Source organism: Pogoniulus pusillus, unplaced genomic scaffold (genome assembly GCF_015220805.1).
Source record: "Pogoniulus pusillus isolate bPogPus1 unplaced genomic scaffold, bPogPus1.pri scaffold_234_arrow_ctg1, whole genome shotgun sequence".
In the NCBI taxonomy this organism is placed as follows: Eukaryota; Metazoa; Chordata; class Aves; order Piciformes; family Lybiidae; genus Pogoniulus; species Pogoniulus pusillus.
The window spans coordinates 20676-33619 of record NW_026974659.1 but is presented as its reverse complement, the minus strand read 5'-3'; the positions used below and the strand labels follow the sequence as shown (position 1 = coordinate 33619).

At 57.8% G+C, this 12944-nt stretch overlaps 1 protein-coding gene and 1 long non-coding RNA gene across 14 annotated transcripts; one reads left to right on the top strand and one right to left on the bottom strand.

The window, feature by feature from the left end:
• Nucleotides 1–1329: 1329 nt before the first annotated feature.
• LOC135174037 (protein disulfide-isomerase TMX3-like) lies at nt 1330–11365 on the bottom strand. 13 transcript variants are annotated; one of them, XR_010301682.1, is made up of 10 exons: nt 11276–11365; nt 10576–10718; nt 9984–10087; nt 9081–9259; nt 4693–4935; nt 3867–3989; nt 3712–3778; nt 3395–3507; nt 2373–2502; nt 1330–1585 (listed from the first exon to the last, which is right to left on the bottom strand). XR_010301682.1 is itself a non-coding variant. In XM_064141287.1 (9 exons), exons 5-9 carry the CDS (start codon nt 4757–4759, stop codon nt 1487–1489), a joined length of 525 nt encoding a protein of 174 aa, XP_063997357.1. In that variant the 5' UTR covers nt 4760–4935; nt 9081–9259; nt 9984–10087; nt 10576–10718; nt 11276–11365; the 3' UTR covers nt 1330–1486. The 13 variants fall into 13 exon arrangements, 3 of the variants coding, with proteins under 3 accessions (XP_063997357.1, XP_063997358.1, XP_063997359.1); XR_010301681.1 differs by lacking the exons at nt 3712–3778; nt 3867–3989 and adding an exon at nt 9384–9527; XR_010301679.1 differs by having other exon boundaries at nt 3712–3989.
• On the top strand, nt 5391–6278 carry LOC135174039 (uncharacterized). The gene is made up of 2 exons (XR_010301686.1): nt 5391–5982; nt 6024–6278. It is a non-coding gene; the product is annotated as an uncharacterized LOC135174039 (long non-coding RNA).
• Nucleotides 11366–12944: the final 1579 nt, after the last annotated feature.

Below are 12944 nucleotides of genomic sequence, written 5' to 3'. Positions count from 1 at the left end.
TGAAGAGAGGAGGGGTGGGAAAAGAGAGGAGGTGGGGGGGTGAAGAGAGGAGGGGTGGGAAAGAGAGGAGGTGGGGGGGTGAAGAGAGGAGGGGTGGGAAAGAGAGGAGGTGGGGGGGTGAAGAGAGGAGGGGTGGGAAAAGAGAGGAGGTGGGGGGGTGAAGAGAGGAGGGGTGGGAAAAGAGAGGAGGTGGGGGGGTGAAGAGAGGAGGGGTGGGAAAAGAGAGGAGGTGGGGGGGTGAGGAGAGGAGGGGTGGGAAAAGAGAGGAGGTGGGGGGGTGAAGAGGGGAGGGGTGGGAAAAGAGAGGAGGTGGGGGGGTGAAGAGGGGAGGGGTGGGAAAAGAGAGGAGGTGGGGGGGTGAAGAGGGGAGGGGTGGGAAAAGAGAGGAGGTGGGGGGGTGAAGAGGGGAGGGGTGGGAAAAGAGGGGAGGTGGGGGGGTGAAGAGGGGAGGGGTGGGAAAAGAGAGCAGGTGGGGGGGTGAAGAGGGGAGGTGGGGGGGTGAAGAGGGGAGGGGGGGGAAAAGAGAGGAGGTGGAGGGGTGGGAAAAAAGAGGAGGTGGGGGGGTGAAGAGGGGAGGGGTGGGAAAAGAGAGGAGGTGGGGGGGTGAAGAGGGGAGGGGTGGGAAAAGAGAGGAGGTGGGGGGGTGAAGAGGGGAGGGGTGGGAAAAGAGAGGAGGTGGGGGGGTGAAGAGGGGAGGGGTGGGACAAGGGAGGTGGAGGGGGTGAAGAGAGGAGGGGTGGGAAAAGAGAGGAGGTGGGGGGGTGAAGAGGGGAGGGGTGGGAAAAGAGAGGAGGTGGGGGGGTGAAGAGGGGAGGGGTGGGAAAAGGGAGGAGGTGGAGGGGGTGAAGAGGGGAGGGGTGGGAAAAGGGAGGAGGTGGAGGGGGTGAAGAGAGGAGGTGGAGGGGGGGAAGAAAGGACTGGGGGAGGGGCAAGAGCCGGGGGGGAGGGGGCTGGAAAGAAGAGAGAGAGGCCTGGGGATGTTTAGTCTGGGGAAGAGAAGGGATCTCCTTAACGTCTATACATTGCCGAGGGGCAGGGGTCAGCACCAAGGTGCCAGCTGCTGCTTGGTGGTGCTCAGCACTAGGACAAGTAACAACAGACAGAAGCTGCTCCGCCTCACCAGGAGCAGAGATTTCTTGGGTGGGAGGCTGACAGAGGACTGGGACAGACTGAAACCAAAACATTGCTCAGAACACAAAAGAACCTCTGAAGCGATGGCAAAAAGCTCAAGGAAAAGAGGTTGGATTTTCATGATTCTGTCCCTTAAAATACATCAGACTAACAGCAGAGTGAAAAACGTGACATTCATGCAGGTGGAACAGTTAGAACTGTGGCAGACATGATTGGCTGTTTTAATCCAGAAGTTCATTTGGTTTAAGCCTAGTTCTAAATAGTGACAATAGATACACTAGGCACAGCATAGCAACAAGCTTACATCAAAGCATTTCTAAAGCCTCTGCAACTAAGTCCTTGACTGACAAGAGCATCACCTCACTGAATAAGCAATGAACTCTACCATTACAGCAGCCTTGGCCTCATAGATGACTCTCTTGCTTCGTTGCAGAAGTCCATCACCAGCCTGTGCCTGCAATGTCAAATGGAACCATGTCAAAACTGCTGACACTTTGCAGTTATGATCCCAACAGTTCATTCTTCAGACCTCCCAACCCTTAAGTCCCTTAAGAAGGAAGTGAAAAGCAATTGCTCTTGCATTTCATGCTGCCCAGACGCTCCCAGCTCCTCCAGTAAGGCTAAGCATTCCAACAGGCTCATGCCAAACTCTCCCACAGTTGTTTGAGACCATCACAGCAAACTAACAGCAAGTTGCTGCTCTGCTCTCAGACCACAGAGGCTGCCTAGGGAGTCGCCGTCCCTGCAGCTGCTCAAGAAAAGCCTGGATGAGGCACTTAGTGCCATGGCCTAGCTGACTGGAGAGGGCTGGGGCTAGGTTGGGCTGGATGAGCTTGGAGGTCTCTTCCAACCTGGCTGATTCCATGATTCTAAGTGTACAAATACCCCAGCTGTGTGCTTTGAACCTTGTCAATAAGCTTTCTGCAGAGACTGAATGATAAGAAACAGGTTGGTTGCAGTTATTAACAACCTTTGCCTGGATACCAACATTAATATTGGCTATTAATTGTGCATCACTCATAACGCACCCATTCCATGGCTCTTGGAGTTCCCACAGTGAGAACAGCAAAGGATGGCACACCCCAAGCACTCCTCACCACGTATTCACTGCCAGCACCCAGCACGGGAAGACAGCCAGGACAGGAAGATAAATCACACGGCGTAACAATCGGAGCCACCGCAGCTAAGGGGGGAAAAACCAAACACCAACCAATATATCTCAAGCCACAACAAAGACTTACTTCAGCAGCACCATCCAAGATATCCTTCATGAACTTAACCATGTCCTCTGTCTTCTCCAGGTGTCTGTCTGGCAGCAAACACTGCTGGTTGGAGGCATTCAAGGCGACGGTAGTACGGATGGTCAGCTCGCTGGCAATGGAAAGCAGATGGGTTACAGGTTTGAAGAGCCACAGTGTAAAACACTGCAAAGCAAAGAATTCCTACAGCATGTCAGAGGGCGCTCAGTGAGCTTCTCCCTGTGTGTGTTCCCTTAAAGGCAAGAGGGGAAGGGGGAAGAGAATGGTACAAAAAAGCTTCTCAGCAGTACTTTGTCCCCTCACATCCGTGCAGGCAACGCGATGGAAGCTTATTGCATTTCACACCCCCACAGGTAGCTCATGACTTCCCCAGCAGCAAGAGATCACAGACAGGAACCTTGCACATGAAACGTACTACTAAGGTAACACAGGAAGTCTTTCAGCATGCAAAGGCAAAAGCACAACCCAAAACATTCCACATGGCCACAGTCCAGCTGAAGAACGAAAAACTGCTGGAACCAGTTCAGAGCAGGACCACGAGGATGAGCCAAGGGCTGGAGCACTTCTAAGAGGATAGGCTGAGGGAGCTGGGGCTGCTCAGCCTGAAGGGGACAAGACTCCAGGGAGACTTTAAAGCTACCTCCCAGCACCTGAAGGGAACCTGCAGCAGGAAGGCTGCAGAGGGACTTTTTCCATAAGGGTGTCTAAAGACAGGGCAAGGGGAATGGTTTGAAGCTGAGGGAGAGCAGGGCTGCTCAGAGTGGATCTGAGGAAGAAGTTCTTCAGCATGAGAGTACTTTGGCTTGCAGAGACAGAAACACTGTAATGCCTGTTCATGAATTTACAGCCAAGGTCACAAGCGTGCTTCTGTCAGCAATTACTGCTTCTACGCCCACCAATCACACAGTAGTGTGTCCTTTGTGAACAAACAGCATCTGAGGCCAGCTGCACCAAGTATTCAGCGACAAAACAAAGCAAATCAACAAAACAAATCTCCTACTTACCCAGCCAAAAAAGCAAACACTTCTCTGCCAGAGAAACAGGCAGAAACATCTCAGCAGACAGACAGAAGAGCTTGCACAGGAGAAGCAGGTGAAGAAGGTCTCCTTTTTGGCACCTATAAAGCATCAGATCAGTCACATCACTTTAACTTCAAATGAGAGACAGCTGCTTTTAGATTCACTGCATTCAGGTGTTCATCTAGAGACAGCCCACAGAAATCCAGAACTTGTGCTCCCTGAGTCCCCGGGAAGCTCCTAGAATCTTCCAGAGCACAAGCACAGGATGTTGTGCATGCTTTGATCACCCAGAGAAAACTTACAGAGCTGACATCTTCAACTCTGGTTTTTCCCTTCCTTCACTCCAAAGGCCAGAGAAGAAGTAGTCAACTGCAAATGCCAAGCAACTTCACTCCCGAATGATGCATTTGAAGACAATGACCATTAAGGGCAAATGTCAAGCATCTTGTTAACCTACTCCAATGTGCCTTGTCTGTACTGAGTGCAGCCAGCATCCTTCATGCACTTCATGCTGCTTCTCTGAGGGAGCTCAGTTGTATGCCTCTCTTAAAGAAAGCATCAAGAATGAAATGGGACTCTCCTGAAATCAGAAGCACAGGCAATGCATAACCATTCTTTACAGCCCCAGTTACAAACTGGGCAGGCTGCAGAGGTGCGCCCAGGCCAACCTCATGGCATTCATCAAGGCCGAGTGCAAGGTCCTGCACCTGGGTGGGCACAATCCCAAGCACAACTCCAGGCTGGATGGGGAACGGCTGAGAGCAGCCCTGAGGAACAGGCCCTGGGGGTCTGGGCTGATGCAAAGCTCAGGAGGAGCCTGCAGTGTGAGTGCAGCCCAGACAGCAACCCTGTGCTGGGCTCCAGCAAGAGCAGTGTGGGCAGCAGGGCAAGGGAGGGGATTCTGCCCCTTGCCTCTGCTCTCCTCACACCCCATCTGCAGTCCTGGGGGCAGTTCTGGAGCCCCCAGCACAACCAGGACATGGAAGTGTTGGAGCCAGTGCAGAGGAGGCTACCAAGATGCTGAGAGGGCTGCAGCAGCTCTGCTCTGAGCACAGAGTCTGATCAGTGAGCTCACTGCTGGCTGCAGCTACCTGGAGGGAGGCAAAGTCCTACAGCTGTGCTGCTCAGGGACAGGCTTTAGGGGTGACCTGGCAGTGCTGCCTTAAGGGCTGCCCTGGATGATTTGGAAGCTCTTCTCCAACAGCAACCACTCCATGCTTCTACTCCTCAGAACCGGTGCACCTGACTGCCAGAAGGAGCACAAACTCCACACAAAGCCTTACCTGACCCAGCCTCTTTGGCCACCTGCGTCTCGTGGGGGATGTTCCTCAGCATCTGCTCCTCCCGCATGAGCTGGTGCTGGGCTGAACCCTCCTGCTGCCTGGGGAACGGCCATGCTGCTCCTGCTGCTCCTTCAGCTCATGCCATGCTTGCTGGAGAGAGCTGCAGAACCCAACGGCAGCACAGATTGACACGGAGGGGCTCTGGCAGCAGCAGCTTGAGTGCAGGCAAATCCATCCCTGCAGCTGAGCACAGTCATTGCTTTGGCCCGGAGCCGCTCGCAGTGGCGCCTGGAGGACCTCGGAGGCCTAGAGCGGCTTTGACCAGCGAGAGGAGAGCCCAGAGCGTCGCCTGCCAGCCGGAAGTGACGGCACGGAGGCAAGATGGCGACGCGGAGCGAGCTGCTGCGGCTGTACCCAGCCCCGGGGGGGTCTTAGGCGGAGTTGGGGGGTCCCGGGAGGGGTCCGAGAGGGCTCGGGGGGGAGCGGGGGAAGGGGCTGGGGGGTTTTGGAGAGTCCCAGAGGGGCTTCGGGGGGGCCCCAGGGGGGTTTGAGGAGTCCCAGGGGGGGGGATGAGGTGGCTGGGGGGGGCGAGCAGTGGGGGGAGGGTCTGGGGATGAGTCAGTGGTTGCCAGGGGTGCTTGGGGGGGTCGCAGGGGGATTTTGGGGGGGGGCGAAGTGGCTGCAGGGGGTAGGCGGAGGGTCTGGGGGTGTTGTAGGCGGCCCCGGGGTTGGGGGGGTTTGGGGGCGCCTTGGGAAGGGTCCGAGGTGGCTGGGGGGAGGGGGCAGTGGAGCAGAGGGAGGGTCTGGGGGTGTCATGGGGGTCCCCGGGTGAGGTTTTGACGGGGGTCAGAGGTGGCTGGGGGGGGAGGGGAAGGGTCTGTGGGTGCCATAGAGAGTCCCAGGGGTGCCTGGGGGGGACTGGGAGCAGTGGGAGGGGACTGGGGGGACGCTGGGGGGTGCTGGGGTCCCTCCCCCGAGGCTCCTTGACCTGCCCTGCCAGGGAGGTGCTGCTGCCGCTGCCTGCTGGCCTGGCACAGGTGGCACTGAGGGCGCTGGGCCCAGGCCTGCAGCCCCCAGCCCGGCCCTGGGGGAGGCCTCAGCAGCGCCCCCAGGCCAGGCTGCAGTGCTGCGGGGACAAGCTGAGGGCCTGAGTGGGCACTGGGGGGCGCTGGGCGGGGACGGGGAGGGGCTGGGGGATTAGTGGGGGCATACAAGGAGGTGAGTGGGGGTCTCTGGGAGGCCAGTGGGCGGGTCTGCGGGTCCCTGGGTGGTCCCTAGGAGGGTCTGAGGGTCCCTGGGAGGGTCTGGGGGTCCCCGAGAGGTCATCAGAGGTCCCTGGGAGGGTCTGGGGGTCCCTGAGCCCTCCCCCCGCAGGCTCTGGGTCTCCCGGGGGGCTGGAGGCCTGCGGGGGGAGGTCTCCTCCTTCCTGGAGCTGCTGGGGCTGTGCTGGAGACCATCGAGCACTTCGGAGGGGCGGGGCAGGGGCAGGCCCCGCCCACGCCAGAGGACGCACCAATCAGCTGCTGACCCTCCCCGTCCTAACCAGTTCCCCCCGCCCAATAAAGCACCAAACTCCGCCAGGTGGACCCTGCCTTCGTTTATGCAAATGAGGGGGCGGGGCACAGGGGTGACCATGCCCACAGCCCCCACAGGATCCACCAATCAGCTGCTGACCCTCCTGGTAACCCCTCCCCAACCCCCAACACATCTTCAAGGTACTCAAAGGCAGAGCCTGATATTGAAATGTATGCAAATGAGGGAGGCAGAACAAGCGGCAAACCACGCCCATCACAATCCACCAATCAGCAGCCACCTCCTGAACTACTCCTCCAAAGGAAGCTCCAAATCTGTCACCATATAATTAGTTACTGTGGGGCGGGGGCGGGCCGAGAGGGCGGGGCCAGGCGCAGCATGGGGAGGGGGCGTGGCTACGGAAAGGGGGTGTGGTTATGCAAATACAGAGGCAGCAACCAGAGCCAGGCAAGAAAGGCCAGGGAGGGGGCGTGCCTCCGCAGCCCGGGGGGCGTGGCTCCGCCAGCCCACTCCTCCCGCAGCAGCAGACCCCTGCAGAGCCCTGCAGTGCCCTAGAGACATCTCCAGACTCCTGCAGACAACTTCAGACCTTTCCAAGGGCTCTGCAGACCCTTACAGACCCCTGCAAACTCTTCACACCCCTAAGACCTCTACACACAGCCACAGCCTCCTCTGCAGAGCCCTGCAGCCCCCTCCACACCTTCAATGGATTCCTGCAGACACTTAACAGATGCCTGACAGAGCTCCACAGACCCCTGCAGACCTTTACAAGATGCCTGCAGACACCTGCGGGCCCAGAACAGAAACCTCCACACACCTGCTGAATGCTACAGACACTCGCACACCCCTCCAGCCTCCTAGAGACCTCTAGGGACCCCTCCCGACCTTTCCATAGAGCCCTGCAGACCCCTACAGACCTCTACAGACACCTCGAGACCTTTGCAAGGCACCTCAAGACCTTCACAGCCTTTTGAGACACCTACAGCACCACAGACACCTCTACAGACCCCTAACCACCTCCACAGACACCCAGAGAGCTCCACAGACTTCCAGAGAGCCCTCCAGGCCCCTAAGGGTACCTACAGATGCCTCCAGACCCCCGCACACCTCTGCACACTCAGAAAAGCCTCCAGGCCTTTTAGAAGACCCCTGCAGACACCTACAGACCTGGGCAGACTCCTACAGCTGCTTGCACAGCCCTGCAGACACAGACAGGCTCCTCCTGGCCTGCAAGCTCACACCATGTGCTCGCACTCAGCTTCTCCCCAGCACCCCCAGGGCTGCTCTTTATCGCCTCCGCCCCCAGCCCGCAGGCACAGGCAGGCTTCCTCCCGCCCACACGCAGCACCCTGCCCTTGCTCTCCTGGAACCTCACAAGCTTCGCCTGGGCCCAGCTCCCCTGCCTGCCCAGGTGTTTCCTGGATGCCATCCTGCCCCTCGGCTTGCTCTCCAGCACCACTCAGCTTGGGGCCATCTGCAAACATGCTGCCAGTGCACCTCTATCTCATTTGGGACAGTCACACTTTAGAGACACTGGACAAAAGTGTCCTGGAGCCAAAGAACTCCTTCACTGAATGCAGACACCTACAGACCCCTCCACACCTTTAACAGACCACTGCAGCCCACTGCAGAGCCCTCCAGACCTCCACAGACCCATTAAAAGGCACCTCCAGACCCAGGCAGACCTCTACAGAGAACTAACAGAGCCCTGCAAATCCCTACAGGCATCTACGGACCCCTGCAGGTGCCTGCAAACACATACAGACCCCTACAGAGCTCCCCACACCCATCCAGACCCCTCCAGATATTTAACAGACCCCTGCACACATCTACAGACCCCTCCAGAGCCTTCACTGATGCCTGCAGGCACCTACAGACCCACACAGAAACCTCCAAACACCTACTCAACTCTACAGACCTCTGCAGACTCTCTCAGACCCTGACAAATAGCTACAGACCCCTCCACACCTTTAAAAGCTGCCCAGAGACTCCTACAGAACCCTGCCAAAATCTACAGACCCTGACAGAGCTCTGCAGACCCCTCCAGACATTTGAAAGGTGCCTGCAGACCTCCACACCCCCCTAGAGACAGCTGCAGGCACCCACATTCCTCTACAAAGCTCTAGAGACCTCTATAGACAGCTACAGACCCCTCCAGACATTTAAGAGGTGCCTGCAGACCCCTGCAGCACCCTAGAGACATCTACAGACAACTTCAGACCTTTCAAAGGTGTCTGCAGACCCTTAGAGATCCCTGCAAATTCTTCACACCCCTCCACTAACCCTTGTTGCAGAATGGCTAAAGGAAAATGGACATGACTTAGAAGTGGGCAAGCAGGATGAGTATATGGAACTAAATTAAGGCTGTGCTAGGCCACACAGAAACAAAGACATATTGAATAAACAAAGGCAGCATTTAATATAACTAGCCAGGGAGGCACTGTCCTTGACGAGTCAGCAGACAACTCAAGCAGAGCAAATGGGGTATTTAGGGATTCAGCCATTTAGCTTCTTACATGTATGCATAAATTATCTGTAACACATATAAGCGTGTGGCTACTAAATAAAGTTGTCACTCGCTTTTGATCCACACTGGATTGTGCAGTGTCCTTGCACAGTGAGTTCAGCCCTTCTCCGCGAGATCTGCCTCCCTGCAAACCCTAACCTGTCAGCACCTCCCAGCAGCAGGGAACAGAGAGAAGCACTCCACAGCCGTTTGCACGAGAGGCTTTCTGCTCATCCAGCTGCTCTGTCAGCATCTGCATGGGACAGAATCTTCAGCTACTAGGTCAGAGCTCTGACTGAGCAATCTCCTTTTCAACCCTTCCCTCCTGGCAGACACAGACAAACCCTACCTGGAGCCCACAGGAGCCGAGCCAAAGGAGATCACCCTGCCAGGCTGCAGGGCCAGGCTGCAGCGGCACCAGCGTCCGTGCTGACGGATTCACCGCAGCAGCTGGGGCCCTCGTGCCCATCCTGCTGCTGCTGCACATCTGGCTGGCTTGGCCAGTGGAGTGGAAAGCAAAGTGCAAACCTGCCAAGAGTGAAACAACCAAGGACAAAGCTCAGTTACTCACACTGTGAAGGTGTGGGCACGCTCCTATGCCCCCAGTAAAAACACTGCCAAAGCATTTCATTTTCCACTGCCATGCACTGACCTTGCAGAGCTCTGAGCTGATCCCACTCCAACACTCCACCTCCAGTGCACAGTCAGCTCTGACTGCAGGGTGCTGCCATGTGGGCCATGCACACACAGGAGGGATGCCTGGCCCCCAGCACTGCCCAGCAGACATGCTCCTGAGCTGCCAGGGACACGTACCAGCGACAGCCAGACAGAAATAAAGCACGTCAGAGCACCCCACCAGAAGATGGGAAAGACAACCCCTGACACTTGGTTGCCTTTTTCACACACACAACAAACGAGCTGCTCCGAGAGCCCTGACAAAGGCTTTGCTCTTTGGCAGTGGCTGCTCAAGCCATGCAGATCAGGCTGGAAGTGACACGACTGTAACTTTTTTGGTAAAGCTTCATTTATGACAGAAAAGGGATCAGTGAGATCAGAGACGGCCCAGATGCTTTGGCACCTGGGAAAAAAACAACCAAAGCCAAACCAACCAACCCAACACAAACCCACCCTCAAATTAGTCCTCAGTGCTGCAGTCCCCAGAGGAGCAGTGGATCTGAAACGTTTGGCCCCACTGGAGCACGGAGAGGAGCAGGTGCTGGTGACAGCTGCACTCTCACAGCCATGCCCTCACCTCTGAGCCGAGGCTGTGCTTAGCTCCGATGGGCAGCTGCTGAAATGCAGGCACTGCTGCGGGGCCTGTGCCTCTCCGTGGCAGGGTTTCAGACCTGCTCGGGCCTGTGGGAAGAGTGAGATTTGTCTCAGGGCCACTGCTTTGCATTTCCTCCCCTCTCTCGGCATGGCTCAGTTACTCCACTGGCATGACAAGTGCCAGGACAGCTGCCACATGGACGAAGCAGACAGGAGGAGGCTCCACGCTGCTCTCCCTGTGTCTGGGAGGCAGACACCATTTGATCCTCCTGCAGCAGCTCCAGCACGCTGCGGAGCTCTGAAAGCTGCTCTCTAGCACTGTGACGAGCAGAGACAGCTGAGCTCTTCCTGTGCAGGCAGACAGACCCCCAGCTCCCTTCACACCTCCTACAGATGCGCTCTACCAACCAACACCTTCCCAGGGGCTGCAGAACGCAGCTGGATGGAAGATGCAGCACAAACCTTCCAGAGCTGCTTTCTCTACTTTAACTGCACCAACGCTGCAGGAAGACTCCAGATACTCACAGCAGCTGCTCTGAAAGGTGTCTCAGATCCATCTCACCTGCTCTGCTCACCTCCCGAATCCTTGCAGGCACCCAGGGCTGCTCCCAACCCTTCCACACGCTGAGTCTTGGGCTCCCCGGGCCGCGGCTGCCTGCAGCCACCACAGGCCATTGGAGCAGCACTGCAATCCAGGGACCTGTCCTCTGAGCGTGTGCTGCAAGGAGAAGCAGCAGCTCTGCAGTGCTTCGGCTGGACAGCAGCACACACTGACTGCACCCCAGAGCAAACCACACCTAAAGCACACACACACAAGCAGCCTTGCACAGCAAGCACAGCCTCCACCTTTGCATCTCGCCAGACCCACTCTAGGTGCCCACGGACCCCTTTACGAGGGTCCCTGACCCCTCTACATGGCCACAGGCCTCCTTTAGATACCCGCAGACCCCCTCCAGCTCACCCCTGACGCCTTTAGATGCCCCCAAAAGCCCTTTCGATACCCCCAGACCCCTGGAGCTGTGGCTGGGGGGGCCGAGCCAAAGGGGACACCGAAACCCAGAGTGAGACCCCCCAGAGCCTGCCAGAGCGCAGAGGCTGAGCGCTTCCCGCCCAAACGCCGCTGGCCAATCAGAGCACGGCCTGGCTTTCCCGCTCTTTCCCCTCACGGCGCCGGGAGGGAGGGGGGAGGGAGACAAAACGGCCGCAGGGGGCTCCGTGGCGGCTCCCAGCGCTCCCAGCTCAGCTCCCAGCGCCTCCAGGTATGGATCCCAGTACCTCCCAGTGCTCCAGGACAACGCACAGTGCTCACAGGATGGCTCCCATGCTCTCCTCTGCTCCCAGGCCCACACAGATACCGCCCGGACCGGCCCAGTCCCTCCCAGTCGATCCCAGCCCCGTCCCTATCCCTCCCAGTCCCGCCCAGATCCGATCCCCGTCCCTTTCGTTCCTCCCCATCCCTTCCAGTCCCTCCCAGTCGCTCCCAGATCCGATCCCAGTCCCTTTCGTTCCTCCCCATCCCTTCCAGTCCCTCCCAGTCGCTCCCAGATCCGATCCCTGTCCCTTTCGTTCCTCCCCATCCCTTCCAGTCCCTCCCAGTCTCTCCTAGATCCAATCCCAGTCCCTTCTGTTCCTCCCCGTCCCTTCCAGCCCCTCTCAGTCTCTCCTAGATCCAATCCCAGTCCCTTCTGTTCCTCCCCGTCCCTTCCAGCCCCTCTCAGTCTCTCCCAGATCCGATCCCAGTCCCTTCTGTTCCTCCCCGTCCCTTCCAGCCCCTCTCAGTCTCTCCCAGATCCGATCCCAGTACCTCCCAGATCCACTCACAGTCAATTCCAGTCTCTTGCGGATCCCCTCCCAGTCCCCGACCGTCTGCACCCCACACCCTGTCCCTGCCAATCGCACCCAGTTCCATCCCAGTCCTTCCCAGTTCAGTCCCAGTTCCTCCCAGTCCCTCTTAGTTCCCCTCCCTGTGAGTGACTGGCAGGGAAATGGGATGGAATCCGGAAGGTCTGGGAACGACTGGGAGGTGACTGGGGGGAGCAGGGAGATAGTGGGATGGAAATGGGAGGGGACTGGGGGGAGCTGGGAGGTAGTGGGATGGAAATGGGAAGGGACTGGTAGAGACTGGGAGGCAGTGGAATGGAAATGGGAAGGGACTGGTAGAGACTGGGAGGCAGTGGGATGGAAATGGGAAGGGACTGGTAGAGACTGGGAGGCAGTGGGATGGAAATGGGAGGGGACTGGTAGAGACTGGGAGGCAGTGGGATGGAAATGGGAGGGGACTGGTAGAGACTGGGAGGCAGTGGGATGGAAATGGGAAGGGACTGGTAGAGACTGGGAGGCAGTGGGATGGAAATGGGAGGGGACTGGGAGAGACTGGGAGGCAGTGGGATGGAAATGGGAGGGGACTGGGTGGGCTTGGGAGGGAAGTGGTCCCAAACTGGGACAAACTGGGCCCAAACTGGTAAGAACTGGGCCCAAAGTGCACACCAAGTGGGGGAATTGGGCCCAGCGCAGCCAATGGGAGCGCTTCCCGCCTAAGCCCCGCTGGCCAATCAGAGCGCAGCCTGGCTTTCCCGCTCTTTCCCCTCACAGCGTCAGGGAGGGAGGGAGGGAGACAAAATGGTGGCAGGGGACACAATGGCAGCTCCCAGTTCAGCTCCCAGTGCTTCCAGGATGGCTCCCAGTGCCTCCAGGTACGAATCCCAGTCTCAACAAGTCCCCTCCCAGGCCCATTTTAGACCTCTCTGAATCCTGCCCAGTCCCTCCCAATTCCCTTGCAGTCCCTTCCACTTCCCTCCCTCTGCATCCCAATTCCTCCGCAGTCCCTTCCAGTTTCCTCCCAATCCCTCTCAAATCCCTCCGGTCCCTCCCAGTCCTGCCCATCCCATTTCCATCTCAGTCCCTCCCAGTTCCCTCCCACATCTCCCAGCCTCTCACAAATCCC

Excerpts from the sequence above, each read along its gene's own strand:
- LOC135174037 (XM_064141287.1), bottom strand. The coding sequence starts at position 4,759 with ATGCGGGAGGAGCAGATGCTGAGGAACATCCCCCACGAGACGCAGGTG. Across the intron at positions 2,315-2,411 it reads TGGAGAAGACAGAGGACATG|CTGCGGTGGCTCCGATTGTT; the intron begins GTTAAGTTCATG and ends TTCCCCCCTTAG. Across the intron at positions 1,586-2,159 it reads CTCCAAGAGCCATGGAATGG|GCACAGGCTGGTGATGGACT; the intron begins GTGCGTTATGAG and ends TTGACATTGCAG.